The sequence below is a fragment of the Salmo trutta genome, chromosome 13 (genome assembly GCF_901001165.1).
Source record: "Salmo trutta chromosome 13, fSalTru1.1, whole genome shotgun sequence".
NCBI classification, from domain to species: Eukaryota; Metazoa; Chordata; class Actinopteri; order Salmoniformes; family Salmonidae; genus Salmo; species Salmo trutta.
In genome coordinates, this window is record NC_042969.1 from 17655161 (window position 1) to 17683000 (window position 27840).

The 27840-nt window shown below is 45.1% G+C and overlaps 1 protein-coding gene across 21 annotated transcripts in view; it reads left to right on the forward strand.

Moving 5' to 3' along the window:
- Window positions 1-23687, forward strand: part of LOC115205349 (protocadherin gamma-C5) — a 203381-nt gene extending 179694 nt beyond the window's left edge. For 18 of the 21 annotated variants that reach the window (XM_029771247.1, XM_029771237.1, XM_029771239.1 and 15 more), the window contains 3 exons: window positions 12391-12449; window positions 17827-17924; window positions 20537-20841. In XM_029771247.1, coding sequence (XP_029627107.1) covers window positions 12391-12449; window positions 17827-17924; window positions 20537-20841 — 462 coding nt within the window. Of the gene's footprint in view, window positions 1-12390; window positions 12450-17826; window positions 17925-20536 lie in introns of all 21 variants that reach the window. The other 3 variants (XM_029771242.1, XM_029771228.1, XM_029771227.1) reach the window with 2 other exon arrangements.
- Window positions 23688-27840: the final 4153 nt, after the last annotated feature.

Here is a 27840-nt window from a genome sequence, read left to right on the forward strand (position 1 = left end):
TGGCCAAACATTCCCAAACCTCATTCCCAGAGCACTTGTTAAGAATACCATTCCACTCTATGTTCTCGGGGTGTGGATGGAAAGTTATATTCTGTTGAAAATCTGTCCACATACAGTATACAGAGGACACCTCTCTGTTCACTGACTCATTATGTAGCTCTGGGTTTCCAAGATGGCTGCCTGTGCTCTAGTTTTGATGATTCATGTGGAGAGACTGTGGCCTCTTTCCCCTATTTACATTTCTTTTATCCTTTTTTAATTTAGCCTAACCAGTGATTATAGTTTTAGTAAAGTCCCTACAGAAAGAGGTCAGTGGGTGGAGTTGTGGTTTAGTTTTAGTTTTAACGTTTCTCTGGTGAGTTACACAGCTTACGTTTCTCTGGTGGGTTACACAGCTTACATTTCTCTGGTGAGTTACACAGCAGCTGTTTCTCTGGTGAGTTACACAGCTTACGTTTCTCTGGTGAGTTACACAGCTTACGTTTCTCTGGTGGGTTACACAGCTTACGTTTCTCTGGTGAGTTACACAGCTTACGTTTCTCTGGTGAGTTACACAGCTTACGTTTCTCTGGTGAGTTACACAGCTTACGTTTCTCTGGTGGGTTACACAGCTTACGTTTCTCTGGTGGGTTACACAGCTTACGTTTCTCTGGTGGGTTACACAGCTTACGTTTCTCTGGTGAGTTACACAGCTTACGTTTCTCTGGTGGGTTACACAGCTTACGTTTCTCTGGTGAGTTACACAGCTTACGTTTCTCTGGTGAGTTACACAGCTTACGTTTCTCTGGTGAGTTACACAGCTTACGTTTCTCTGGTGAGTTACACAGCTTACGTTTCTCTGGTGAGTTACACAGCTTACGTTTCTCTGGTGGGTTACACAGCTTACGTTTCTCTGGTGAGTTACACAGCTTACGTTTCTCTGGTGAGTTACACAGCTTACGTTTCTCTGGTGAGTTACACAGCTTACGTTTCTCTGGTGAGTTACACAGCTTACGTTTCTCTGGTGAGTTACACAGCTTACGTTTCTCTGGTGAGTTACACAGCAGCTGTTTCTCTGGTGGGTTACACAGCTTACGTTTCTCTGGTGAGTTACACAGCTTATGTTTCTCTGGTGAGTTACACAGCAGCTGTTTCTCTGGTGAGTTACACAGCTTACGTTTCTCTGGTGAGTTACACAGCTTATGTTTCTCTGGTGAGTTACACAGCTTACGTTTCTCTGGTGGGTTACACAGCTTACGTTTCTCTGATGAGTTACACAGCTTACGTTTCTCTGGTGAGTTACACAGCCTACGTTTCTCTGGTGGGTTACACAGCTTACATTTCTCTGTTGAGTTACACAGCCTACGTTTCTCTGTTGAGTTACACAGCAGCTGTTTCTCTGGTGAGTTACACAGCTTACGTTTCTCTGGTGAGTTACACAGCTTATGTTTCTCTGGTGAGTTACACAGCTTACGTTTCTCTGGTGGGTTACACAGCTTACGTTTCTCTGGTGAGTTACACAGCTTACGTTTCTCTGGTGAGTTACACAGCCTACGTTTCTCTGGTGGGTTACACAGCTTACATTTCTCTGTTGAGTTACACAGCCTACGTTTCTCTGTTGAGTTACACAGCAGCTGTTTCTCTGGTGAGTTACACAGCCTACGTTTCTCTGTTGAGTTACACAGCCTATATTTCTCTGGTGGGTTACACAGCCTACGTTTCTCTGGTGAGTTACACAGCCTACGTTTCTCTGTTGAGTTACACAGCCTATATTTCTCTGGTGGGTTACACAGCCTACGTTTCTCTGGTGAGTTATACAGCTTACGTTTCTCTGGTGAGTTACAAAGCAGCTGTTTCTCTGGTGAGTTACACAGCTTACGTTTCTCTGGTGAGTTACACAGCAGCTGTTTCTCTGGTGAGTTACACAGCAGCTGTTTCTCTGGTGAGTTACACAGCTTACGTTTCTCTGGTGAGTTACACAGCCTACATTTCTCTGGTGAGTTACACAGCAGCTGTTTCTGGTGAGTTACACAGCAGCTGTTTCTCTGATGAGTTACACAGCTTATGTTTCTCTGGTGAGTTACACAGCTTACGTTTCATTGGTGGGTTACACAGCTTACGTTTCTCTGGTGGGTTACACAGCTTACGTTTCTCTGGTGGGTTACACAGCTTACGTTTCTCTGGTGAGTTACACAGCTTATGTTTCTCTGGTGAGTTACACAGCAGCTGTTTCTCTGGTGAGTTACACAGCAGCTGTTTCTCTGGTGAGTTACACAGCTTACGTTTCTCTGGTGAGTTACACAGCTTATGTTTCTCTGGTGAGTTACACAGCTTACGTTTCTCTGGTGAGTTACACAGCTTACGTTTCTCTGGTGAGTTACACAGCCTACGTTTCTCTGGTGGGTTACACAGCTTACATTTCTCTGTTGAGTTACACAGCCTACGTTTCTCTGTTGAGTTACACAGCAGCTGTTTCTCTGGTGAGTTACACAGCCTACGTTTCTCTGTTGAGTTACACAGCCTATATTTCTCTGGTGGGTTACACAGCCTACGTTTCTCTGGTGAGTTATACAGCTTACGTTTCTCTGGTGAGTTACAAAGCAGCTGTTTCTCTGGTGAGTTACACAGCTTACGTTTCTCTGGTGAGTTACACAGCAGCTGTTTCTCTGGTGAGTTACACAGCAGCTGTTTCTCTGGTGAGTTACACAGCTTACGTTTCTCTGGTGAGTTACACAGCCTACATTTCTCTGGTGAGTTACACAGCAGCTGTTTCTCTGGTGAGTTACACAGCAGCTGTTTCTCTGAGTTACACAGCTTATGTTTCTCTGGTGAGTTACACAGCTTACGTTTCATCTGGTGAGTTACACAGCAGCTGTTTCTCTGGTGAGTTACACAGCTAAGATTTCTCTGGTGAGTTACACAGCTTAGATTTCTCTGGTGAGTTACACAGCTTAGATTTCTCTGGTGAGTTACACAGCAGCTGTTTCTCTGGTGAGTTACACAGCTTACGTTTCTCTGGTGAGTTACACAGCAGCTGTTTCTCTGTTGAGTTACACAGCTTACGTTTCTCTGGTGAGTTACACAGCTTATGTTTCTCTGGTGAGTTACACAGCTTATGTTTCTCTGGTGAGTTACACAGCTTAGGTTTCTCTGGTGAGTTACACAGCAGCTGTTTCTCTGGTGAGTTACACAGCAGCTGTTTCTCTGGTGGGTTACACAGCTTACGTTTCATCTGGTGAGTTACATAGCTTACGTTTCTCTGGTGAGTTACACAGCAGCTGTTTCTCTGGTGAGTTACACAGCTTATGTTTCTCTGGTGAGTTACACAGCCTACATTTCTCTGGTGAGTTACACAGCTTACGTTTCTCAGGTGAGTAACACAGCTTACGTTTCTCTGGTGAGTTACACAGCCTACATTTCTCTGGTGAGTTACACAGCTTATGTTTCTCTGGTGAGTTACACAGCTTACGTTTCTCTGGTGAGTTACACAGCTTACGTTTCTCTGGTGGGTTACACAGCCTACGTTTCTCTGGTGGGTTACACAGCTTACGTTTCTCTGGTGGGTTACACAGCCTACATTTCTTTGGTGGGTTACACAGCTTATGTTTCTCTGGTGAGTTACACAGCTTAGGTTTCTTTGGTGAGTAACACAGATTAGGTTTCTCTGCTGAGTTTTACAGCAGCTGTTTCTCTGGTGAGTTACACAGCCTACGTTTCTCTGGTGGGTTACACAGTAGCTGTTTCTCTTGTGAGTTACACAGCAGCTGTTTCTCTGGTGAGTTACACAGCTTAGATTTCTCTGGTGAGTTACACAGCAGCTGTTTCTCTGGTGAGTTACACAGCTTACGTTTCTCTGGTGAGTTACACAGCTTACGTTTCTCTGGTGAGTTACACAGCAGCTGTTTCTCTGGTGAGTTACACAGCTTACGTTTCTCTGGTGAGTTACACAGCTTAGGTTTCTCTGGTGAGTTACACAGCAGCTGTTTCTCTGGTGAGTTACACAGCAGCTGTTTCTCTGGTGGGTTACACAGCTTACGTTTCATCTGGTGAGTTACACAGCAGCTGTTTCTCTGGTGAGTTACACAGCTTATGTTTCTCTGGTGAGTTACACAGCCTACATTTCTCTGGTGAGTTACACAGCTTACGTTTCTCTGGTGAGTTACACAGCTTACGTTTCTCTGGTGAGTTACACAGCCTACATTTCTCTGGTGAGTTACACAGCCTACATTTCTCTGGTGAGTTACACAGCTTACATTTCTCTGGTGAGTTACACAGCTTACGTTTCTCTGGTGAGTTACACAGCTTACGTTTCTCTGGTGAGTTACACAGCAGCTGTTTCTCTGGTGAGTTACACAGCAGCTGTTTCTCTGGTGAGTTACACAGCTTAGATTTCTCTGGTGAGTTACACAGCAGCTGTTTCTCTGGTGAGTTACACAGCTTACGTTTCTCTGGTGAGTTACACAGCCTACGTTTCTCTGGTGAGTTACACAGCTTATGTTTCTCTGGTGAGTTACACAGCTTAGGTTTCTCTGGTGAGTTACACAGCAGCTGTTTCTCTGGTGGGTTACACAGCTTACGTTTCATCTGGTGAGTTACACAGCTTACGTTTCTCTGGTGAGTTACACAGCAGCTGTTTCTCTGGTGAGTTACACAGCTTATGTTTCTCTGGTGAGTTACACAGCAGCTGTTTCTCTGGTGAGTTACACAGCTTACGTTTCTCTGGTGAGTTACACAGCTTACGTTTCTCTGGTGAGTTACACAGCCTACATTTCTCTGGTGAGTTACACAGCTTACGTTTCTCTGGTGAGTTACACAGCTTACGTTTCTCTGGTGAGTTACACAGCTTACGTTTCTCTGGTGGGTTACACAGCTTACGTTTCTCTGGTGGGTTACACAGCCTACATTTCTCTGGTGGGTTACACAGCTTATGTTTCTCTGGTGAGTTACACAGCTTAGGTTTCTTTGGTGAGTTACACAGCTTAGGTTTCTCTGCTGAGTTTTACAGCAGCTGTTTCTCTGGTGAGTTACACAGCCTACGTTTCTCTGGTGGGTTACACAGCAGCTGTTTCTCTGGTGAGTTACACAGCAGCTGTTTCTCTGGTGAGTTACACAGCTTAGATTTCTCTGGTGAGTTACACAGCAGCTGTTTCTCTGGTGAGTTACACAGCCTACGTTTCTCTGGTGAGTTACACAGCCTACGTTTCTCTGGTGAGTTACACAGCTTATGTATCTCTGGTGAGTTACACAGCTTAGGTTTCTCTGGTGAGTTACACAGCAGCTGTTTCTCTGGTGAGTTACACAGCAGCTGTTTCTCTGGTGGGTTACACAGCTTACGTTTCATCTGGTGAGTTACACAGCTTACGTTTCTCTGGTGAGTTACACAGCAGCTGTTTCTCTGGTGAGTTACACAGCTTATGTTTCTCTGGTGAGTTACACAGCCTACATTTCTCTGGTGAGTTACACAGCTTACGTTTCTCTGGTGAGTTACACAGCTTACGTTTCTCTGGTGAGTTACACAGCCTACATTTCTCTGGTGAGTTACACAGCTTACGTTTCTCTGGTGAGTTACACAGCTTACGTTTCTCTGGTGGGTTACACAGCCTACGTTTCTCTGGTGGGTTACACAGCTTACGTTTCTCTGGTGGGTTACACAGCCTACATTTCTCTGGTGGGTTACACAGCTTATTTTTCTCTGGTGAGTTACACAGCTTACGTTTCTCTGGTGAGTTACACAGCCTACATTTCTCTGGTGAGTTACACAGCTTACGTTTCTCTGGTGAGTTACACAGCTTACGTTTCTCTGGTGAGTTACACAGCTTACGTTTCTCTGGTGGGTTACACAGCCTACGTTTCTCTGGTGGGTTACACAGCTTACGTTTCTCTGGTGGGTTACACAGCCTACATTTCTCTGGTGGGTTACACAGCTTATGTTTCTCTGGTGAGTTACACAGCTTAGGTTTCTTTGGTGAGTTACACAGCTTAGGTTTCTCTGCTGAGTTTTACAGCAGCTGTTTCTCTGGTGAGTTACACAGCCTACGTTTCTCTGGTGGGTTACACAGCAGCTGTTTCTCTGGTGAGTTACACAGCAGCTGTTTCTCTGGTGAGTTACACAGCTTAGATTTCTCTGGTGAGTTACACAGCAGCTGTTTCTCTGGTGAGTTACACAGCTTACGTTTCTCTGGTGAGTTACACAGCCTACGTTTCTCTGGTGAGTTACACAGCTTATGTTTCTCTGGTGAGTTACACAGCTTAGGTTTCTCTGGTGAGTTACACAGCAGCTGTTTCTCTGGTGGGTTACACAGCTTACGTTTCATCTGGTGAGTTACACAGCTTACGTTTCTCTGGTGAGTTACACAGCAGCTGTTTCTAAGGTGAGTTACACAGCTTATGTTTCTCTGGTGAGTTACACAGCCTACATTTCTCTGGTGAGTTACACAGCTTACGTTTCTCTGGTGAGTTACACAGCTTACGTTTCTCTGGTGAGTTACACAGCTTACGTTTCTCTGGTGAGTTACACAGCTTACGTTTCTCTGGTGAGTTACACAGCTTACGTTTCTCTGGTGAGTTACACAGCTTACGTTTCTCTGGTGAGTTACACAGCCTACGTTTCTCTGGTGGGTTACACAGCTTACGTTTCTCTGGTGGGTTACACAGCCTACATTTCTCTGGTGGGTTACACAGCTTATGTTTCTCTGGTGAGTTACACAGCTTAGGTTTCTTTGGTGAGTTACACAGCTTACGTTTCTCTGGTGAGTTACACAGCTTACGTTTCTCTGGTGAGTTACACAGCTTACGTTTCTCTGGTGAGTTACACAGCAGCTGTTTCTCTGGTGAATTACACAGCTTACGTTTCTCTCCTTAGAGATAGCAGGGTGTTTACCTGGGCATCAGATTTTATTGTCTCTCTCTCTCTCTCTCTCTTTCTCTGTCTCTCTCTGCTCCCTGATTCTGCCTGTCCCCGGGGTTGTCAGGGTAACATCTGTCTCCATGCTCCAGTGACACGTGTAGAACTGTGACGATAGAGGGAAGGAGAGAAGAATGAAGGGAGAGAAATAGAGCAAGGGATGGCTTTACGCACGTGTGCCACAGTGACAGATGGACTGGCCTCTAATGGGCCAGGGCCACAGAGGGCACTGTGTGTGTGTGTGTGTGTGTGTGTGTGTGTGTGTGTGTGTGTGTGTGTGTGTGTGTGTGTGTGTGTGTGTGTGTGAACAGCGTATAGTCAGGTGTTCCAAGCCCTACAGGGGTGTGTCATTTTAGCAGGGCCCTAGGTTCCCAATGTCCCATTGTGACAGAGAGAGAGACTCCTCAGTGTCCCCGTATCTCCTCTCGTTTCAATAGGAGTGTGTAGCTCTTCATCAAAGGCTCTTTGTGTTTGGACCTGTTGGAGTGGGGTTGAAAACAAGGAGTAAAGTACCACATTCAGGGTGTGTGTATAGGCTCATGTTGACACTACAGTATGTAGTTGTGTCCGCGTGGTCACGTGGGTTGACTAGATATAGAGTGGTTGGTAAATACTGTGTGTTTTACTGATGAAGAAGCAGCACGTGCCACCAACAGGCCTGCATTGTTCACTGACTCTGTCCCTGACTCAGTGTGGTCCAGTGCCTCTGAATAGAGCTCATCTACAGTCTTCCTTTCATGTCTTCTGCCCTGGTCTTAGCCTCCTGGTGGCTCCTACATTGTTGACTGTGTCACTAGGGTCCAGCTAGAGCTTTAGGATTCATAGTAATCACTTTTTCCTCAAGTGTCGTCATCAGAATGGCTTAGTGGACAATGGAACTAAAAAGCATGTATTGTGAAAAGTAGGATAATATTATGCAGGAGTGGGGGGGTTTGTGAAGCCCAGTTGGTAGAGCATGGCACTTGTAACCCCAGGGTAGTGGGTTCGATTCCCGGGACCACCCCTTATGTAAACTTGATGCACACATGCCACATCTGTTAAATGGCCTATGTACAGTACCAGTTAAAAATGTCATAGTACTGATGTCTTCACTATTATTCTACAACGTAGAAAATAGTCCAAATTAAAAAATAGCCTGGAATGAGTGGGTGTGTTTAAACTTTTGTCTGGCACTGTTTATTATTTTACTATTATTATTATTATTATTATACTATTTACTGGTGGAAGGACTTCCACATTCAGACAGAGCACCAGGTGCAGTCTAGCAGTTCTGTCAATGCCAAGAGCTTTGGGTGTGTGTGTGTTTGAAAACGGTAACTTTCTCACACAGCACAGAGCACCAGGTGAGTCCAGCCTGTGTGATAACCATGCCAATGAAGGGTGTGTGTGTGTTTTGGCAGGGAAGCCTGCTGTGAATCTCTTCTATTCTTCAGATTCTGGCCTGGTGAGTGGGTGAGTGGGTGAGTGGGTGAGTGGGTGAGTGGGTGAGTGGGTGAGTGGGTGGGTGGGTGGGTGGGTGGCAGGCAGGCAGGCAGGCAGGCAGGCAGGCAGGCAGACAGACAGACAGACAGACGTTCATGTCCAGCGATTAGTGTATTTTCCCACTTGAGTCCAGAGCTATCACTCACTGTGATTATCCTTCTCCACATCAGATAAATCCTCAATGATTTTAAACCTCTGTACTGACTGTTTTCATCCACGGTATCTTACGGACATGAACAGGCTGTAAGGCAGTAGGTTTTCTACCTAGAGTTCTAACTCTGTCCAGTGGTAACTGTGTGCTAGGAGCTATAATTCTGGTAAGTCTCTATGGATCAGAACAGGAAAACTATAATCCCTATCTGCCCTCCGAGCCAGCAGAGCTTCTCACTGAGGGAGTCTAGTGGATTTGATCCTCTGGTCACTTTCTTGGTTCTGCCTTTAATAACTGACTCTGGATCAGCTTTCTGGAGCACTGGTCCCTATTTGAACTATTATGGGTTTTAAGGGCAGAAAGTTAGTACACATTTATTACATTACATACAAACTGAAGAAATTCTGTTCTAACAGAAGCTTGTGCTCTTGCTAACGTCACTTGACCCTTTAAATGTGTGAACTCACCTCAGTACAGTAACACAATGTCCCTGTACGGAACGTCAGCCGAGAATCTGTTTACCTTTATCCCACATGCCTGTGGCGAGACCTGGGAATGACCTCTGGGAATGTTTTTGTCGGCAGTGAGCGTCACACTGCTGGAATGTTGGGCCCCTCGTTCATTTTCAGATGAGGAAACACGTTTTCTCTTTTCTCCCGTACTGCCATGACAACTGCCGCCAAAACCAGCAGAGAGAGAAATGGGGAAATATCTATCTGTGTGTGTCTCAGTTTGAAACCAAATACCCATGACATGAGTGGAGAAGATTAGATTACACATCTGTCTTCCATCCCGGTCATGATTGTCTGATTTAGAGACCAGGGTATTCCTGTTTGGTTTTATTCACAGTCTCTTATCAGTATATAATCATATAGGCACACACGGTGGCACACAAAGATGGCTGCCGCTGTTCATCGGTATACATTTAAAGGATCCTTGACAGGATAGAATTTGCATACAGATGCGAGCGATGTGTATTATTGTGTTACATGAGACCCTTGGGTAGACTTATTTAATCAGTGGGTCATTTTGGTGCAGCTTGTAAATTCCGTGTTGGTGGGGAAGGTGTTATTGAAATTGGATAGTGTGTTGCTCTACCCCTCTCTCTACCTCCCTCCTTCTTCTTTCCCTCCCCCTCTCTCTTTCCTCCCTCTCTGTGTGTCAGAACAGTTGTTGATAATTCAAGGGAGGTGGGCGGCAGCAGTGCTGGCATCTCTCTGGGGAGCCTCTCTCTTCTCTCCTGTTTTCTCCAACCTGTGTTGATTAGGAGACAGAGCCAAGGGTCTATTTACCGCCTCGATGCCCAACGCGAGAGAGAGAGAGAGGGAAAATAGGTAGAGAGAGAGAGGGAGAATAGGTAGAGAGAGAGAGGGAAAATAGGTAGAGAGAGAGGGAGAATAGGTAGAGAGAGAGAGGGAGAATAGGTAGAGAGAGAGAGGGAGAATAGGTAGAGAGAGAGAGGGAAAATAGGTAGAGAGAGAGGGAAAATAGGTAGAGAGAGAGGGAAAATAGGTAGAGAGAGAGGGAGAATAGGTAGAGAGAGAGAGGGAGAATAGGTAGAGAGAGAGAGGGAGAATAGGTAGAGAGAGAGGGAGAATAGGTAGAGAGAGAGAGGGAGAATAGGTAGAGAGAGAGGGAGAATAGGTAGAGAGAGAGAGGGAGAATAGGTAGAGAGAGAGAGGGAGAATAGGTGGAGAGAGAGGGAGAATAGGTAGAGAGAGAGAGGGAGAATAGGTAGAGAGAGAGAGGGAGAATAGGTAGAGAGAGAGAGGGAGAATAGGTAGAGAGAGAGGGAGAATAGGTAGAGAGAGAGAGGGAGAATAGGTAGAGAGAGAGAGGGAGAATAGGTAGAGAGAGAGGGAAAATAGGTAGAGAGAGAGGGGGAAAATAGGTAGAGAGAGAGAGGGAGAATAGGTAGAGAGAGAGAGGGAGAATAGGTAGAGAGAGAGAGGGAGAATAGGTAGAGAGAGAGAGGGAGAATAGGTAGAGAGAGAGAGGGAGAATAGGGGGAGAGAGAGAGGGAGAATAGGGGGAGAGAGAGAGGGAGAATAGGTAGAGAGAGAAGGGGAAAATAGGTGGAGAGAGAGAGGGAGAATAGGTAGAGAGAGAGGGAGAATAGGTAGAGAGAGAGAGGGAAAATAGGAAGAGAGAGAGGGAGAATAGGGGGAGAGAGAGGGAGAGAGAGAGGGAAAATAGGGAGAGAGAGAGGAAATAGGGAGAGAGAGAGGGAAAATAGAGAGAGATGGAAAATAGAGAGAGGGAAAATAGAGAGAAATAGAGGGGAAAATAGGGAGAGAGAGAAAATAGCTAGAGAGAGCGAGAGAGGGAAAATCGGGAGAGCGAGAGAGGGAAAATTGGGAGAGAGAGAGGGAAAATAGGGAGAGCCAGAGAGGGAAAATTGGGAGAGAGAGAGAGGGAAAATAGGGAGAGCGAGAGAGAGGGAAAATAGGGAGAGCCAGAGAGAGGGAAAATAGGGAGAGCCAGAGAGGGAAAATGGGGAGAGAGGGAAAATAGGGAGAGAGAGAAAATAGCTAGAGAGAGAGAGAGAGAGAGAGAGAGAGAGGGAAAATAGGGAGAGCGAGAGAGAGAGGGAAAGTAGGGAGAGAGAGAGAGGGAAAATAGGGAGAGAGCAAGAGAGGGAAAATAGGGAGGGAGAGAGGGAAAATAGGGAGGGAGAGAGGGAAAATAGGGGGGAGAGAGAGAGAGAGAGAGAGAGAGGGAAAATAGGGAGAAAGATGGAAAATAGGGAGAGAGAAAATAGCTAGAGGAAATATAGGAAGAGAGAAAGGGAAAATAGTCCTTATCACTGTGAATCAGCCAAAACCAGTTAACTTGTCTATATACAGGCTATATAGAGTCCTTATCACTGTGAATCAGCCACAACACGTTTTAGATGTTGTCACCTATTGTGAATAAATGCTAGGGAATATCTCTTCAATGGAGACCTTGTGTTGTCTGACTCTGATAAACTAAGACTTTCATCTTGTAGAAGCTAGTTGTAACGGCTTGTCTGTGGTGTGGCGGAAAGAAGCGCAGGAAGCAGCGAACACTGTGTGGTAATTTTAATAAAACCACAAGTACAAAATAAAAGGTCTCCCAACAACAGGGAAAATACACTTGACAAGCACAGTCGAACAAAACACAGTCGACACACAGAAAGACAATCCCGCACCATAGGAAGCGGGCCAGCTGAACTAAATAGCCCTCTTAATGACTAACTCAGGGCAGGTGAGAAAACATAAAAAAAGGGAAAACCAAAAAGGGAATCGGCGGCAGCTAATAGGCCGGTGACGACGACCGCCGAGCGCCACCCGAGCAGGAGGGGGCGCCACCGTCGGTAGGACTCGTGACACTAGTAGAGACTTTGTAATCATTAAGGTAACAAGGATGACACAAATCCCGTCCATATCCCGTGAAATCCCGTTTAGTTCCCGAGTTGATTTTGTTTTGTGACTGTAATTGGGAGCGGTGTCCCAGTCTCTCTGTGTGTGTCTCTGTGTGTGTCTCTGTGTGTGTCTCTGTGTGTGTCTCTGTGTGTGTCTCTGTGTGTGTCTCTGTGTGTGTCTCTGTGTGTGTCTCTGTGTGTGTCTCTGTGTGTGTCTCTGTGTGTGTCTCTGTGACTTCACTGACATTTTCTGCTCCATGGATTTCAGAACAAAATGGCCTCCCAAGCAGGCTGGAAGCTACATGCCCTTTATTCAGCCCCCTGACTACAGACAAAAAGAGTACACACACACACACACACACACACACACACACGCCCGAATGGCCTGCGACCCAAACAGCAATGCATAAGACAGACAGATGGACACAGTCCCATGGTCCCATTGTTGGTGTGTAGAAACAGAGATTTTATTTTGTTTTCTCTTCACAGCAAAAGCCTCCTAACGCCGACTGGCGCTTCACCCAAGGCCAGAGACCTGGACCCAGTGGGTGAGTACATAGATTCTCCCACACACACACGTTATGTATTCATGACAAGTAACTGGGCTTTGGTGTTGCTCAGAGGCTTTCAGAGGGAAGGAGAGCAACAGAGGAGTGAGCAGAGCAAGAGAGTGAGGCCTGGAGATGGGGAGACAGCTAGATAAAGCGATGGATAGCGAGAGAGATGGAGAGATGGGGGAAGGGAGTGAGGAGAGGAAGCAGTAGGAACATACAGTTCTCAGCGGTGATGACATCAGATACTGAGGCACAAAGACTCTGAAGATAACGGAGAGATTGCATCTGAGCTCTGATTCCTCTGAGTGAACAGTCAGATTCTTCTCTCTCTCCCGAGTGTCTCTCCTGCCTGTCTCCAGGATGCTCTTTCCATCACATACAAAATGGCTGCCATTCCTCTCCCTCCTTCCCTCTGCTCAGAGAGCCTGTGTGCCATCACTCAGTACTGGTGATGAGAGGAGGGGACCAGAGGGAGGGGACCAGAGTGACAGGGAGGGGAGAACATAAGTGTACAGATTTCTAACCTCCACATTGTGGCTCATTGATCGCTGTGTTTCCATCTGGGTGCTTGCATTTGATTGACCACTTGTGATTTACTGTTTGACATCAATGATTGGCTGTTTCATGGCGGTAGCTGGGAAACGGCATCTACCGACCCCAATCAGTGTGTGTGTGTGTGTGTGTGTGTGTGTGTGTGTGTGTGTGTGTGTGTGTGTGTGACTGTGTCCCCCTTCATTGCTTATTCGGCCCACATTGTGTTCCAAATTGCTGCAACAGTTTCCACAACAGAACATTACACAACACATTCCATGAGTCCTCATCTGAAATCAACCATCTGGGAGAGGAAACTCTCTCTCCTCTCCTAGCCTGCTTCTCTTGCACAAACACGTACACACACACGTACACACGCACGCACACACAACCGCACAACAAACAAACGCAACACTCAAACGCACTCACGTACACACTTACACAACACACAAACGCACGCACGTACACACGTACACAACACACAAACGCACTCACGTACACACTTACACAACACACAAACGCACGCACGTACACACGTACACAACACACAAACGCACGCACGTACACACTTACACAACACACAAACGCACTCACGTACACACACAAGGCAGCTTTAGCAGGGAACAAAGACACGACAGCTGTCCATGCTGGATGCCACTGTGGTTGTGGTCCATTTGGAAAATGTGGCTTCTCTTTGAAAAGTTAGATGGATGTCACAGGAGAGTGCAGCGCCGCTGAGTTGACAGTGCCTGATCTTCCCCTAGCCTGTAGATCCTAATGAAATAGAAGTCATAACACTTCTCTTGTGTTTCCAGTACCTGCAACTACCATGGTGATCACATAAGATGGCCACAGAAGCGAAGCATAAGGTATCAACATGTGTATAGTATACAGTGTGGTCACTTTATCCCCTTAACAACTGTTCTGGAACAATTTTGTTGAGTCATTGGTATAGGGGTAATGTTGGAGCTGAGGTAAGGGGAGCTGATCTGACACCAGTTGTTAAGGGCAGAGAGTAGCCACAGCTTGGTAGGTAGAGCTCTGCAGTGTTGTGTGTAGGCATCCCTGATCCTTTTGCTAGAGCGCAGACTCACTAGCCTGTGCTGAGCTGGGCTATTGGTCCCTCTGCGATAGTGAGACTTCGATGGGGATCTCTGATTGGTTCCCTCGTGTGTAGTGGGATGCTTTGAGTTTCTTCACTGTGTGTATTTTGTGGAGTTTTTATTTCACATGGTGTGGTTGTGTAATCAAAGACTGTCGTCTCAAATCTCTGAGGAATAGTTGTCCTGTTTTTAGTTTGGTGTAAAATATGTTTTATCCCAAATAGAGATTCCTGTGATTTGTTGCGCTCTCCCTGGTGGCCAGAAAAGAGGGTTTTGAATTGATGGATTGAACCCAGCTGGCTGAGAAGGGGGTTGAACAGGACCTTGTAAAGAAGGACAGGAATAACGCCTACTACTCTGTAGAAGGATTGGACAGGAGTAACCCATAGTTGAAGTGGACAGTAGAGTTGAGGAAGCCGCTTGAAGGCCTCCTCATAGATAAGAGGGTTATTTCATGCATGGTTACAGAAGCAGCTCTTACTGACCAGTGAGAATGATCCCTCTGAGCATGAATAGTAATCATCTTAGCCACAGGAAGAGATAGTCCTGACCGCAGGAAGTGATTATTCTGACCGCAGGAAGTGATAGAGCAAGGAGAGGCTAATTAGCGACAAACAAGGCATCCTCATCTCTCCAATCCACCAAAGGAAACTAATCAAAATGGCCTCCGCTGACCCCGCTTTAACCTTGTCTGGTTCTCATTTCAGATGCTGGCACTGGTCAAACATGCAAGACTGTCTCACGCTTTGGCACATTAGTAATTTTTTGGCAGAAAATTAAATGTGGGTAAAAATTTGGCAGAACATTTTGGCAAGCTGGATCGCCCCACTTGTTTTTACAAAAACATGCTCAATCTCTATCCTCACATGGTTTGATGCCATTCCATTCGCTCAGTTCCAGTCATTATTATGGGCCATCCTCCCCTCAGCAGCCTCCACTGGTCTCATATTTAACGGTTTTATTGGCATGGGAAACATATGTTAACATTCCCCAAGCAAGTGAAGTAGATAATAAACAAAATCCCCCCCCGCTCCATGTGATTTAGTCCAATGGGGTTTTAATTGGCATTCAGTTATTTTTTTTAACTGCAGTCCATAACATGCATTCATCTTATTTTTACTGCTGCTCGTATAAGTCAGGAAGCTGGACCTGAGACCTTTTTAACCCCTCGCGTGCCATTCTCTTTCCTCCCTGGGGCTTCAAACAGGGGCACAGCCTTTACCTACAGCTAGTGGTGTCATTAGTTACTTGGGAAAGTAATACAGTACATATTACATTTACTTGCTACATTTGTGCATCACCCTATGGAGTTTGGCCCAGCGTCGTCCTGGTTTTTGAAAATAAGAATTTGTTCTTAACTGACTTGCCTAGTTAAATTTAAAACATCATAAAAAAGCTATATTACCAGCTATATTACTAGCTATATTACTTTACGTTAGTTTCATGATTAAAAAAAAACATCTCACTGTTTGTTTGACTGTCGGAGGCAGCAAGGCGAGCCGCGCACGCTCTACCAATGACAGACTACTTACTAACTCAGGTTTAATGGCTAGTTCCTCCTTCAATCTGATAGGCTACTTACTAACTCAGGTTTAATGGCTAGTTCCTTCTTCAATCTGATAGGCTACTTACTAACTCAGGTTTAATCACTAGTTCCTCCTTCAATCTGATAGGCTACTTACTAACTCAGGTTTTATCACTAGTTCCTCCTTCAATCTGATAGGCTACTTACTAACTCAAGTTTAATCACTTATTCCTCCTTTCATCTGGGACTCTGCTTTCCTGTGCTAGTCTACAAGTGCTGTGCTATATATGTGTTGCTTAATTAGCCATATATACTGTAAGCCAAACATCTATACAGATTTCCTATGTTTTCATTCAAAATCTTTTTCTCGAGACATCAATTCTGGTTATACTGCATGTACACGGACCCATAGAGATGTATAGAGGGCACACTTGCCGCTAGACGGGAAAGCCCTATATGTTTGACTTTCCTTGTCTGTCAGTGTTTTGTTACTTGTCATGTTTTGTTTTTCTTGTGGACCCCAGGAAGAGTAGCTGCTGCTTCTGCAAAAGCTAATGGGGATCCAAATAAACAAAACAAATATTACAGAAGCGATCAATGGCAAAGATCAGAGGAGTGCCCTCTACACATTTCTATGGAAAGCAGCTGTCATTGCATTTCTCCAAACATCCTTTCTTTGTTCGCTAGTGCTGAGCGATTAGTGCTTTTTAAGGTCGGTTCAGTTTACCAAAATCACTATTTCAGCAGTTCTTCAAAGTAAATGAGGCATACTTTTATGACTGCTGAATACCAACTATCAATCACTTAGATCATGTATTTTTAGGTAGAGATACTTTGCGAAGCAACTGCTCTCTATCCCTCTCCATCGCGCGTTCTTCTGTCTCTTCTCTCCCTCTGTGTCTGCCCCACACAGACCGGACTAGTGGGCGCGCAATGGATTATGGTCATGTAGTTAATTACCACGTTTTCTGTGCTAAACTATGTAGGATATTGGCCTGTTGGAAACTACAACTTCCTACTACATTGCCCAGTTCGGACTTAATCTGATTTATCTCCAAAGAAACTGTGCATTTAGTTTACAGAAAAAAATTATACGAACGAAATGGAATTCAAATAATTGAATTGACGTCGGTCAATTAGTTGTTTAAAAAATGAAAAATAACCTAAATGTCACGGAATTGCTCAGCACTACCGCTCACTCCAGAACTAAATGAGGAAACAAATGGAGACCGGATCAGCGATACATGCACCCGGTAGAGATATGATTCTGAAAGTAAGCGTTGTTTGACAAAGTAACTGTAAAAAGTAACTTGTTACTTTACACTGTTACTCATAAAAGTAACCTGATTACGTAACCCCCAACACTGCCCACAACCTCCTGGAGCTAATGAACTACTGCTTTAGGCCATCAAACAGCTGCTGAAGAGACTGGTGTGGGTGAAAACCATCAGTAGACTGCTTCAAGGACATGCCAGTGCCTAATGCCTATAGGTCTCTGTGAGATATGGCAGGGTAGGGAAGGTTAGAGAACAGGGACCCTGTAAAGCCCAGGCAGTCAGACACAGAACTGAAGAGTTTCAGTGGCCTTCTCCGTTAGGTCTTGTGAAACAGGACGGGACGAGCAGAAAACTATTTGACCTAAATGTTTGAGTGTGTGTGTGTGTGTGTGTGTGTGTGTGTGTGTGTGTGTGTGTGTGTGTGTGTGTGTGTGTGTGTGTGTGTGTGGGGGGTCTGGGAGTTAGTGTAAGAAGGTGAGCGTTCTAGAGAGCAGGTCTACTCCTTCCTTTGTTCCTCTACATGCTAATTACAGACTAAAAAATAACCCTTTTGAAGATCAACGCTGCCCATATGGAAATGTTCAACGTGTGTGTGTGTGTCTCTGCGTGTGTCTCTGCGTGTGTGTCTAGCCAGCTGTTCCTTTTTAATGTGGTGTCATTAAGGTTTCATCAGATTTACTACATGGTGCTGTGCTAGTGGACATGCTAGAGAGAGTGAGAATGTACTGAAGTGTGTGTGTGTGTGTACGTACACATCTTCGGATGTACATGCAGGCTGTGTCTACTCATGATCAGACGCTGTGACTTGACATCATAAACCACCAAACGTCACACCAGGGACCAGCAACACAACAAAACACTCTCAAAAGACTAGAGTTCCAAAATGGCCGCCAGTTGTTGACATATGTGTCCTCTTTCTCTCTCTGTCCCTGCAGGGCTGGAGGCCCCCCTGAAATGACCATGGGAACCGGACCCTGGCCCAACCCCCCCACCGAGGCTGAGCAGCTCCAAGCCCTGATGGCCGCTGCCAACGGTGAGTCCAACACTTCTCCATTCATCTCTCTATCTTTCTATCCCATCTCTCTATCCTTTATTCCAATCCTCTACCACTCTCTATCCCTCTCTTTCCATCACCACATCCCTATCTTCATTTGTTTTTATCCCCCGCTCTCCCTCAATGAGGTGGGGTAAAGGGGGAGGGGGAGGGGGGGGGGGGTCAGGGTTTGTTCCTGTTATGCTAGAGGGCATGAAGCCAGACTCATTGATAAAGATGTAAAGATGTTTCCATGACCCATTGTACAGAGAGACAGACAAACAGACAGACTTCAATAAGAAGTCTTAGCACATAGACTTCTGTCATTGTTTCATTGTTATTTCTACCATTGACACATCAATCCTCCCACGCCCACACATACACCTCTCCCTCCTAGACACTGCTCACACACCTCAGACCTGATCTTACGGTTTCCATTAGGAGAATGATAGAATGTCTCTGGCTGGACAGTGTGTTTGTCATCACAGTGAGAAAGAGGAAACACTCTCTGTGCAGGTTCAGACAGAGCCAGGGCACAGCTACCAGACCAGTCATATTAACAACTAGAAACAGAGGCTACCAGACCAGTCATATTAACAACTAGAAACAGAGGCTACCAGACCAGTCATGTTAACAACTAGAAACAGAGTCTACCAGACCAGTCATGTTAACAACTAGAAACAGAGGCTACCAGACCAGTCATGTTAACAACTAGAAACAGAGGCCACCAGACCAGTCATGTTAACAACTAGAAACAGAGTCTACCAGACCAGTCATGTTAACAACTAGAAACAGAGGCCACCAGACCAGTCATGTTAACAACTAGAAACAGAGGCCACCAGACCAGTCATGTTAACAACTAGAAACAGAGGCTACCAGACCAGTCATGTTAACAACTAGAAACAGAGGCTACCAGACCAGTCATGTTAACAACTAGAAACAGAGTCTACCAGACCAGTCATGTTAACAACTAGAAACAGAGGCTACCAGACCAGTCATGTTAACAACTAGAAACAGAGTCTACCAGACCAGTCATGTTAACAACTAGAAACAGAGGCCACCAGACCAGTCATGTTAACAACTAGAAACAGAGGCTACCAGACCAGTCATGTTAACAACTAGAAACAGAGGCTACCAGACCAGTCATGTTAACAACTAGAAACAGAGGCTACCAGACCAGTCATGTTAACAACTAGAAACAGAGGCTACCAGACCAGTCATGTTAACAACTAGAAACAGAGGCCACCAGACCAGTCATGTTAAAAACTAGAAACAGAGGCTACCAGACCAGTCATGTTAACAACTAGAAACAGAGGGTTTAGAATGTTATCAAAGGCAGATGGTGCTTTAGGTAGTGCTTTAATAATCAGTTAGGAGGTAGCACAGTCAGTTAGGAGGTAGCACAGTCAGTTAGGAGGTAACACAGTCAGTTAGGAGGTAGCACAGTCAGTTAGGAGGTAGCACAGTCAGTTAGGAGGTAGCACAGTCTGTTAGGAGGTAGCACAGTCTGTTAGGAGGTAGCACAGTCTGTTAGGAGGTAGCACAGTCTGTTAGGAGGTAGCACAGTCTGTTAGGAGGTAGCACAGTCAGTTAGGAGGTAGCACAGTCTGTTAGGAGGTAGCACAGTCAGTTAGGAGGTAGCAGAAACAGTCTTGTCAAATCAGCTATTGTCCCAGCTTCTTTTATCTGTAGTCTAATTCTACAAGCTTGTGTGTTTGTGTGTGAGCGTGCGTGCGTGTGCGCACGTGTGTGTGTGTGTGTGTGTGTAGTGTAGGCAGAGAGCAGGGAACGGGGTCGGGATGTGTGTGTCCGTCCCTGTAGCTCTGGGCTGGGAGATAATTATGAGCTAGCAGCTAGGTCACACACACACACAACACACACATGCACACATTCAGAAATGAAGACACACACATGCACATATTCAGAAATGAAGACACACTCATGCACATATTCAGAAATGAAGACACACTCATGCACATATTCAGAAATGAAGACACACTCATGCACACATTCAGAAATGAATACACACTCATGCACACATTCAGAAATGAAGACACACTCATGCACACATTCAGAAATGAAGACACACTCATGCACATATTCAGAAATGAAGACACACTCATGCACACATTCAGAAATGAAGACACACTCATGCACACATTCAGAAATGAAGACACACTCATGCACACATTCAGAAATGAAGACACACTCATGCACACATTCAGAAATGAAGACACACTCATGCACACATTCAGAAATGAAGACACACTCATGCACACATTCAGAAATGAAGACACACTCATGCACACATTCAGAAATGAACACACACACATGCACACCATAAATTCACAAGTTTCTCCACCTTGACAAAAGGTCTCTGCCTTTCTCAATTTCTTTACAGTCTCTCTCGATTTATTTCAGTTCAGTCCAATTAGCTTTGCATAAACACACACTTTTACCAAGCAACATATAGAAATGATCATTGAAATCGTAACAAAAGGTAAATAATCAGTGTATTATACAAGTCGTCACTGCCGTATCAGAACATGTTATTAATATGTTCCATCTCCTCTCTGTTCTCCTCCTCCCCGCTCTGCCCCTATTCTCCCCAGAAGTGAGTGAGGCGACCGCCACCCTGGGGCCGGGCACCATGGGTCTAAGCACCCGTTACAGCCCCCAGTTCACCCTGCAGCACGTGCCCGACTACCGTCAGAACGTCTACATCCCTGGCAGCACGGCCACCCTGACCTCCAATCCCCAGCAGCAGCAGCAGCAGATGCTGATGCAGCAGCAGATGGCAGCCCAACAACAGGCCCTGCAGGCCCAGCCCGCCGAGGCCTCGGCTCAGCCTGAACCCCCCAAGGCTGCCCAGACCCCCGCCTCCAAGAAGAAGTCCACCAAGAAGGAGAAGAAGTAGGATGGATGGAACGATGAATGGATAGATATGGAGTAGACGATGAGAAGAGAACGACCCGATGAGAACTAAAATTTAACCACAGGAGGCTGCTGAGGGGAGGAATGCTCGTAATGAAGTTGCCTCATTCCTCTCCAGCCATTACCACAGGCCAGGCCTGTCCTCCCCAATTAAAGTGCCACCAACCTCCTGTGAATTCAACCCTCCCTCACCCCCACTTTTCCACACAATGTGTTTACTCTAACCATGGTTGGAATTGTATTGGTCATGCTCATATGATAACACAAAATATGGAGATGGATTGGGAATGTTTGTTTTTGGGCTCTTGAATCTGGAAAGGGTTGACGGTTTAAGAGTGAACAGCATGGACATCTTGTTTTTGTTTTCTTTCTGAATGCTAGCTAGAAACTGTTATTTTTGTTTTCTTTCTGAAGGCTAGCTAGAAACTGTTATTTTTTTTTCTTTCTGAAGGCTAGATAGAAACTGTTATTTTTGTTTTCTTTCTGAAGGCTAGTTAGACTTTTTTTTGTTTTCTTTCTGAAGGCTAGCTAGAAACGGTTGTTTTTGTTTTCTTTCTGAAGGCTAGTTAGACTTTTTTTTGTTTTCTTTCTGAAGGCTAGCTAGAAACGGTTGTTTTTGGAAAGCCTTTTTTTCTGTTCTACTCAACAGCAAAGTATTAATGGTTTTTCCTGGTAAGGAAGACTGGAGTTGGAGGGTGGTTTGGTCAATGAATTTGGATTCACTTCAGACAACAGATTGAGTGTAAGAAACCTTGCTGTGGTAACAAGGTTCACCCAGTGACGTATTCACAGGTTGATATTTTAACCATGTTCCCTAAGATGTTTCATGTTGGATTTGTAATTCTTTATTTTCCTGATTTGGAAAGTAGATCAGTGTTGACTATACTAGATTGCCATGCTCAGATTCCTATATAGCAGTTCTTAAACCAATCTGTGCGGCACTCAGTTGAAAATGAAAATCCCAACGTGACCCTCGAGCCTCCACCGCTATATAGGATCAGCCTCATAGGATCCTACACCACACCGCTCCTACACAACACCGCTCTTTGGAACACAAGGGTATCCTGTCCACTGGTAGTGTTCTACTCCTCTGCATGTTCCTATAGCTTCAAACCACAGACCTTCTAGAACATTCAACAATGCGTTGCTTAAGTGTTGCAAAGAGGATGACCACCTTAACTCCTCTCCCAAAAATACTGGTTGATAAATGCACTTGTAGCATTTATCTGACGTGGTAGAGAAAAGTTATATGATTTTGTAAGCATTAGTTAAATGGTAAGATTAGAATCTTTTGTTGTTTTTATGACCTTAGCGTGAACCCTATTAGAGGGCCGAGGGGGAGGGGCATGTTATAGTACTATCATCAGCCCTATTGGCTGGCTTGGTGACATAGTAGGCACTGCCCCTTTTTTAAAACACCATAGATGGGCATAGAGACCCCCTGCTGTCCCATTATGCCCCCTCCCCTCACTGGCTATCCCACTTCAACCATAGGAGATCACTGTTCATACTATAAAGATGAGCTGTAGGGTAAAAAGCCCTTCACAGGAGGGCACAAGTAGAGATCTTTAACAAATTGCTTAGAAGTTACACTTCTTAGGTCACTAGGCTCCAGATTGCTATGTATCCTGAAGTGCAGAGGATTCTATTTCTTGACGTGATAAGATAGGTTTTTTGACGACTCAGTAGTATAAGAGTTGTTTAGAAGATAAGTATGAAGTATTTCCTTTGCCGCCAGTCCGTCCGTCTACTGGTTAGACACCACTGCATGAAGAGGCAGCATGGAGGCAGGGTTCAAGGGGGAGTGGAAAGGGATGGGGTACGACGTCTGGGTTGGTACCATTAGATTGACGGGTAGGGGGGCAATGACCTTGGCTCTACTCACTGAATGTACATAGGCAAGGTCCACCCCTAAACTTCCTCTAATGCACTGACCCAGGTTAGAGGTTGACAGAGCCAAGCACATCTCTCCATGTCACAGAGGAGATACCACTTCAGAAGAAGGGAGGTGGGACAGAGTTTGCTAGTTCCATTCCTCGCTGTATTTATCCCCTCAGTGTAAATCCACTCTGGTAAAGCTAACCTCAGACTCTGCCCTCCACTACCTGGTCCTGTGAAGGCTCTTCCCCACTGTAAATAAACACTGGTCCTGTCGATGGCGTGAGCCAGTTGTTTGTATAGTACGGACCACGTCCAGCATTTTCAAATTAAAAGTCCTCTCCACAAGGCGTGGCTTACTACTGGAATGTGTTGCATTTGTTTTTCAAGAAAAATATGAAAACCACACGAGAAAAAAAAAGATCTCTGAAATGTTCTTCTACAGTTTGTGTTGCAATGTAGTAACTAAACACCACGAAGGTCAACTAACTCTTCAGTGTAAATAAATAAAGTTGCTAACTTTAGACGATGAGTAAACAGTGACACACATAGACTAGTTAACTTGTGATATGTGTTGCGCATATTTTTGTGTTCATTTTCACTCTCTCCATTTTACCACCCTGTAAAGAAACGAAACAAAAAAAGTATATTGAAAAAATGTTTCTATCCTTCTGTAAACTCTTTACGTTTTTTTCTGTGATTCATATCGCGCATTTGTGCAGGAATGCCTCTCTCTCTGTCCATATGAACAAATGATTATAAATATTATATATGTGTGTATGTCCGTCTGCTGCTGAATTAATCCTCTCCCGTGCTGTGGCCTGATATCTTTCTTATGAAACTCTTAGACCCCCCCCCCTAATCTCTTATTTGTTATGCTAATATTTATATTGCTGTTTTATTTTCTCTTGAACACTGACGTTTCAAATAAAAGGTTCTGAAATCATTAAACCCTCGTTGTCCATCTAGAGTCTTTTCTACCATCCAGCTTGGTTTGTAAGATGGGAAAAATGTATTTTTAGCAAAGGGAACTTTATAAATTGTGTTAATAAATAATACAATAGTGCAGAATGATACAATATTCAAGACAGTCACTAACAACATAATTAGGATCCAACTTAAATTCTACCATAATGTATCATGATTATAGATACCCAACTAAGGCATTACAGCACATTAAACAACTAGTCAAGTTGGCAGCCACAGTGTTGCAGGCTGTTCTGTTGGCCAGGGCTTTTTAAGAGGCAGTAGTTCTGCATCAGTTCGCTGAATGTTTCTCAGCTTTTATCTGTGACCCAGATCCACCAGGCTTCATCAGCATCACGCTATCCCACAATCCTCTGCTCCCAGCAGCCTCAACTCCCACGCCCGTTTGAAGTATCCGCTGCGATGTGAAGACAGGGGAAATGGGATGAGGTGAAGGGGGGATGAAAGAAAGATGACAATGTTTCCTCAGCACAAATGTGACAACTTCCTCCGACAGTCCTCAAAGTGAATGTGGATACGCATTATGTAATACATAGCCTATCTGAAGACACATTTTTTTGCTTTAAATTGATCATATTCCAAAGTTTTAAATATGTATGTATTGCAATCGATGGAACTATACAGCACATTCTACATTATTGAGAGAATGTTGTTAAGCTTTTAGGATACACTACACATTTTATACTATATTACATAATTCTATGTAATGGATAAATATCTTTAGTATCACATTGATATAATATAGAATCCATCTTTCATACGATTCCTCTTCATTGCTTCCTCTTGACTAGCGTCGCTGGGATCCTAGAGGCTAGATTCAATCAGGACCGCAGAATATCTACGTTATAATGTGATTGAAATTTAAAGGTCATTTCTGATTGAGCTGACATGTGCAGCAATTACCGTGAATGCGGTCTCTGCAAACATGGGGACATTGCCTTTCAATTTAAATTGCGCTATAGTGAGGATATTCCGCCAGTCCAGATTGAATCGAGCCCCTAGGAGCCCAGTGATGACAGTCAAGAGGAAGCCACCAGAAAGTTATATCGATTATTCAGGGCCCCTTTTCCTTTTCTTCATCATAGCAGTGGGGCCACTTTTCCTGGTTGGCTGGCTGGCTGGCTGGCAGGCTGGCTGGCTGGCTGGCTGGCTGGCTGGCAGGCAGGCAGGCAGGCAGGCAGGCAGGCAGGCAGGCAGGTGTAGGTTTCAGGGTCTTACAAGAGCTTACACAATAACAGAACATGTATAAATATCCCTAACGGTGCACATCACTAACCAAAACAAAGAGAATGAGTCCTGACTCAGGGATGGAGGAGTAGACTGATGTAGACCCAAGCTGGTGAATCAGTCCTTCCTCACCAAAACAACTCACCCTGCTATTCTGAGGACGCATTAGTTAGCCTGCGCCTGAGGATAAAAATACATTAACAACACAGTTCAAAATTAACAAACCAGAAGACATCCAAGACAGCATGAAAATTAGAACACAATACAAAATGTGATAAAATGAACCTGTTTCTGAATGCCAAAGGTGCTAAGACGTTACTAAGACGTCTACACTGTCATATTCAATTCTGACCTGCATTCATCTCATACTGTGTACTGCAGTCCTACAGTCAATTCTGAAGAAAAAGGAATCTATTTCGGCATCAGTGGATCCACTTCTAAACCCAAAATGTCCATCTCGTCCTCTCTTATTCTAGCCTAAATTAAAGATGGCATATTTTCAACCTAGGTTCTAGCCAAGGCAACGGTTGCTCTGAGAGGGCCCTGTTCTGTTTCTTAGTGTCTTCATTAAACCCTCTGGTCGACTTCATTAGCTCAGCCCCAGCCATTCTGGGTAAACTGGCAGAGATAATGTGCTCTAGAACAAAAACACATGCTACTAGTCAGTCCAGGACCGTGCAGAGGAACTATGCTAGAGCTTATCCCACACTTACACAGACACAAACATGAGTCAATATCATAGCACTTGTTAGTAGCCCAAGCCAAATTCTGTGAAAGTAGAAGTCATGGCTTAAATTTGGAATTCGGCTTCATGTCCACGTTCCAGTTCAACCCTAACCCTCTACCCTACCCCTACCTTAATACCTCCATCCCCCTCTATCAACCTGGCCCTCTGTTTCTCCCAGTGACAGGGGCAGCAACGGTCCTCATGGTCAACATGTCATAGACTTCCTACTTCCTGTGACTGTGCAACAGGAATTGAGGCGATGCCTTGGGGGGGCACACAACAGAATGGGGGGATTGTTCTTTTATCATACACTCATCCCATCTCCCCATCTCCCTTCATTAGGCACATTTCCACCAGTCACACACACAGATGTACACAAAGAGGTATACACAGTCTCACATGAACACACGGATCAGGCATGTGCAGCACTGGAAAGAGCATTAGGGGATCCCAGGCCAGGCTAATAGGAACCTTGACAATAGACTGTCTTTGTGTGGTAATAACGTTAGTCAGACATTCTGGACAAAGGACATCACACATGTCATCATACACTGAGTGACACACACACCAGACTCACACAACAGACACAGTCTCACACACACCAGACACAGTCTCACACACACCAGACACCAGACACAGTCACACACACACCAGACAGTCACACACACACCAGACAGTCACACACACCAGACAGTCACACACACCAGACAGTCACACACACACCAGACACAGTCTCACACACACCAGACACAGTCTCACACACACCAGACAGTCACACACACACCAGACAGTCACACACACACCAGACAGTCACACACACACCAGACAGTCACACACACCAGACAGTCACACACACACCAGACAGTCACACACACACCAGACAGTCACACACACACCAGACAGTCACACACACACCAAACAGTCACACACACACCAGACAGTCACACACACACCAGACAGTCACACACACCAGACTCACACACCAACCTGACACACACCAGACAGTCACACACACCAGACAGTCACACACACCAGACTCACACACACCAGACTCACACACCATACATAGATTTCCACATAGAGACAAAAAATCTAGGATGGATTGTTGAGACAAAGTTATCAAAAACACCCCTTTTGTTTATATAGAAAGTAAAGGCAGGAAACAACTTCTCCTTCCTCATCTGAACCATCAGGCCACTGTAGAAGAGCAGGGAGGAGGGAAGACAGAGGAGGGAATGAAGGCTCTGGGAAACAGGCATCTGATCCATTTGAGGAAAGCAGGAAGTAATGAGATATGTGTATGGCGGGACAGGAAGTTAATTTCCGTGCCATTTTAAGCTCTTTACTCTGCCGTTACAGCTCTGGCCCGTCCAGGGGGGAGGAACCCCCACCTCTACCCAGCACCCCACCCCCGTGTCCGCATCCGGCAGCTGCCCCACTGACAGAGGATGAAGAACCACAGTGCTTTTATAGAGTAATATAGGTCAACACATGTTGTACTATAAAATACAGCCCTGGACAGACACAGGATAAAAGACAAGGATAAAAGTCTGTGTTATGTCTATGTCTGGTAGAGTTGTAGGTCTCTTCCAGAGCAGCAACAGGTGACCTGAAGATACATTAAAGATGAGATCATGATATCTGTGTAATGATGACTGCAGCAGAGTTCTGGTACTTGTGACAGAACACAGAGTTCTAGGTAATCTCCACTCTGAGGCACTAGCCAGCATAGCAGGACAGGCAGAGAAAGAGAGGGAGAGAAAGAGAGAGAGAGAGAAATGGAGAAAGTGTGAGAGAGAGAGAGAGAGAGAGGGAGAGAGAGGGAGAGAGAGATTCCGCTGGCTTGGGAATGATTAATGAAAAATGAACATGGGGGAAAATGGAACATCTGTTTCTGGTGTTGGCTCTCAGACGGGGATCCAGGGGAGCAGTTTAGTGTTAGACCATTCACACAGAGAGGAAACATTCTCTCTATGATGGCGCCATACTTCATGGCTGCCGTCTTGAGACCCAACTTTTCTATTTTGGGATTATTTTGGGGTGTATCCGCTATCATTTCTTCAAAAACTTTTTAACATCCGATCGGCTTCAACTTATCTGCCCTGGTCTCTTCATTTACCTCTGATCTAATCTTCAGGCTACCCAAGAGGAAACGCAAGTGAA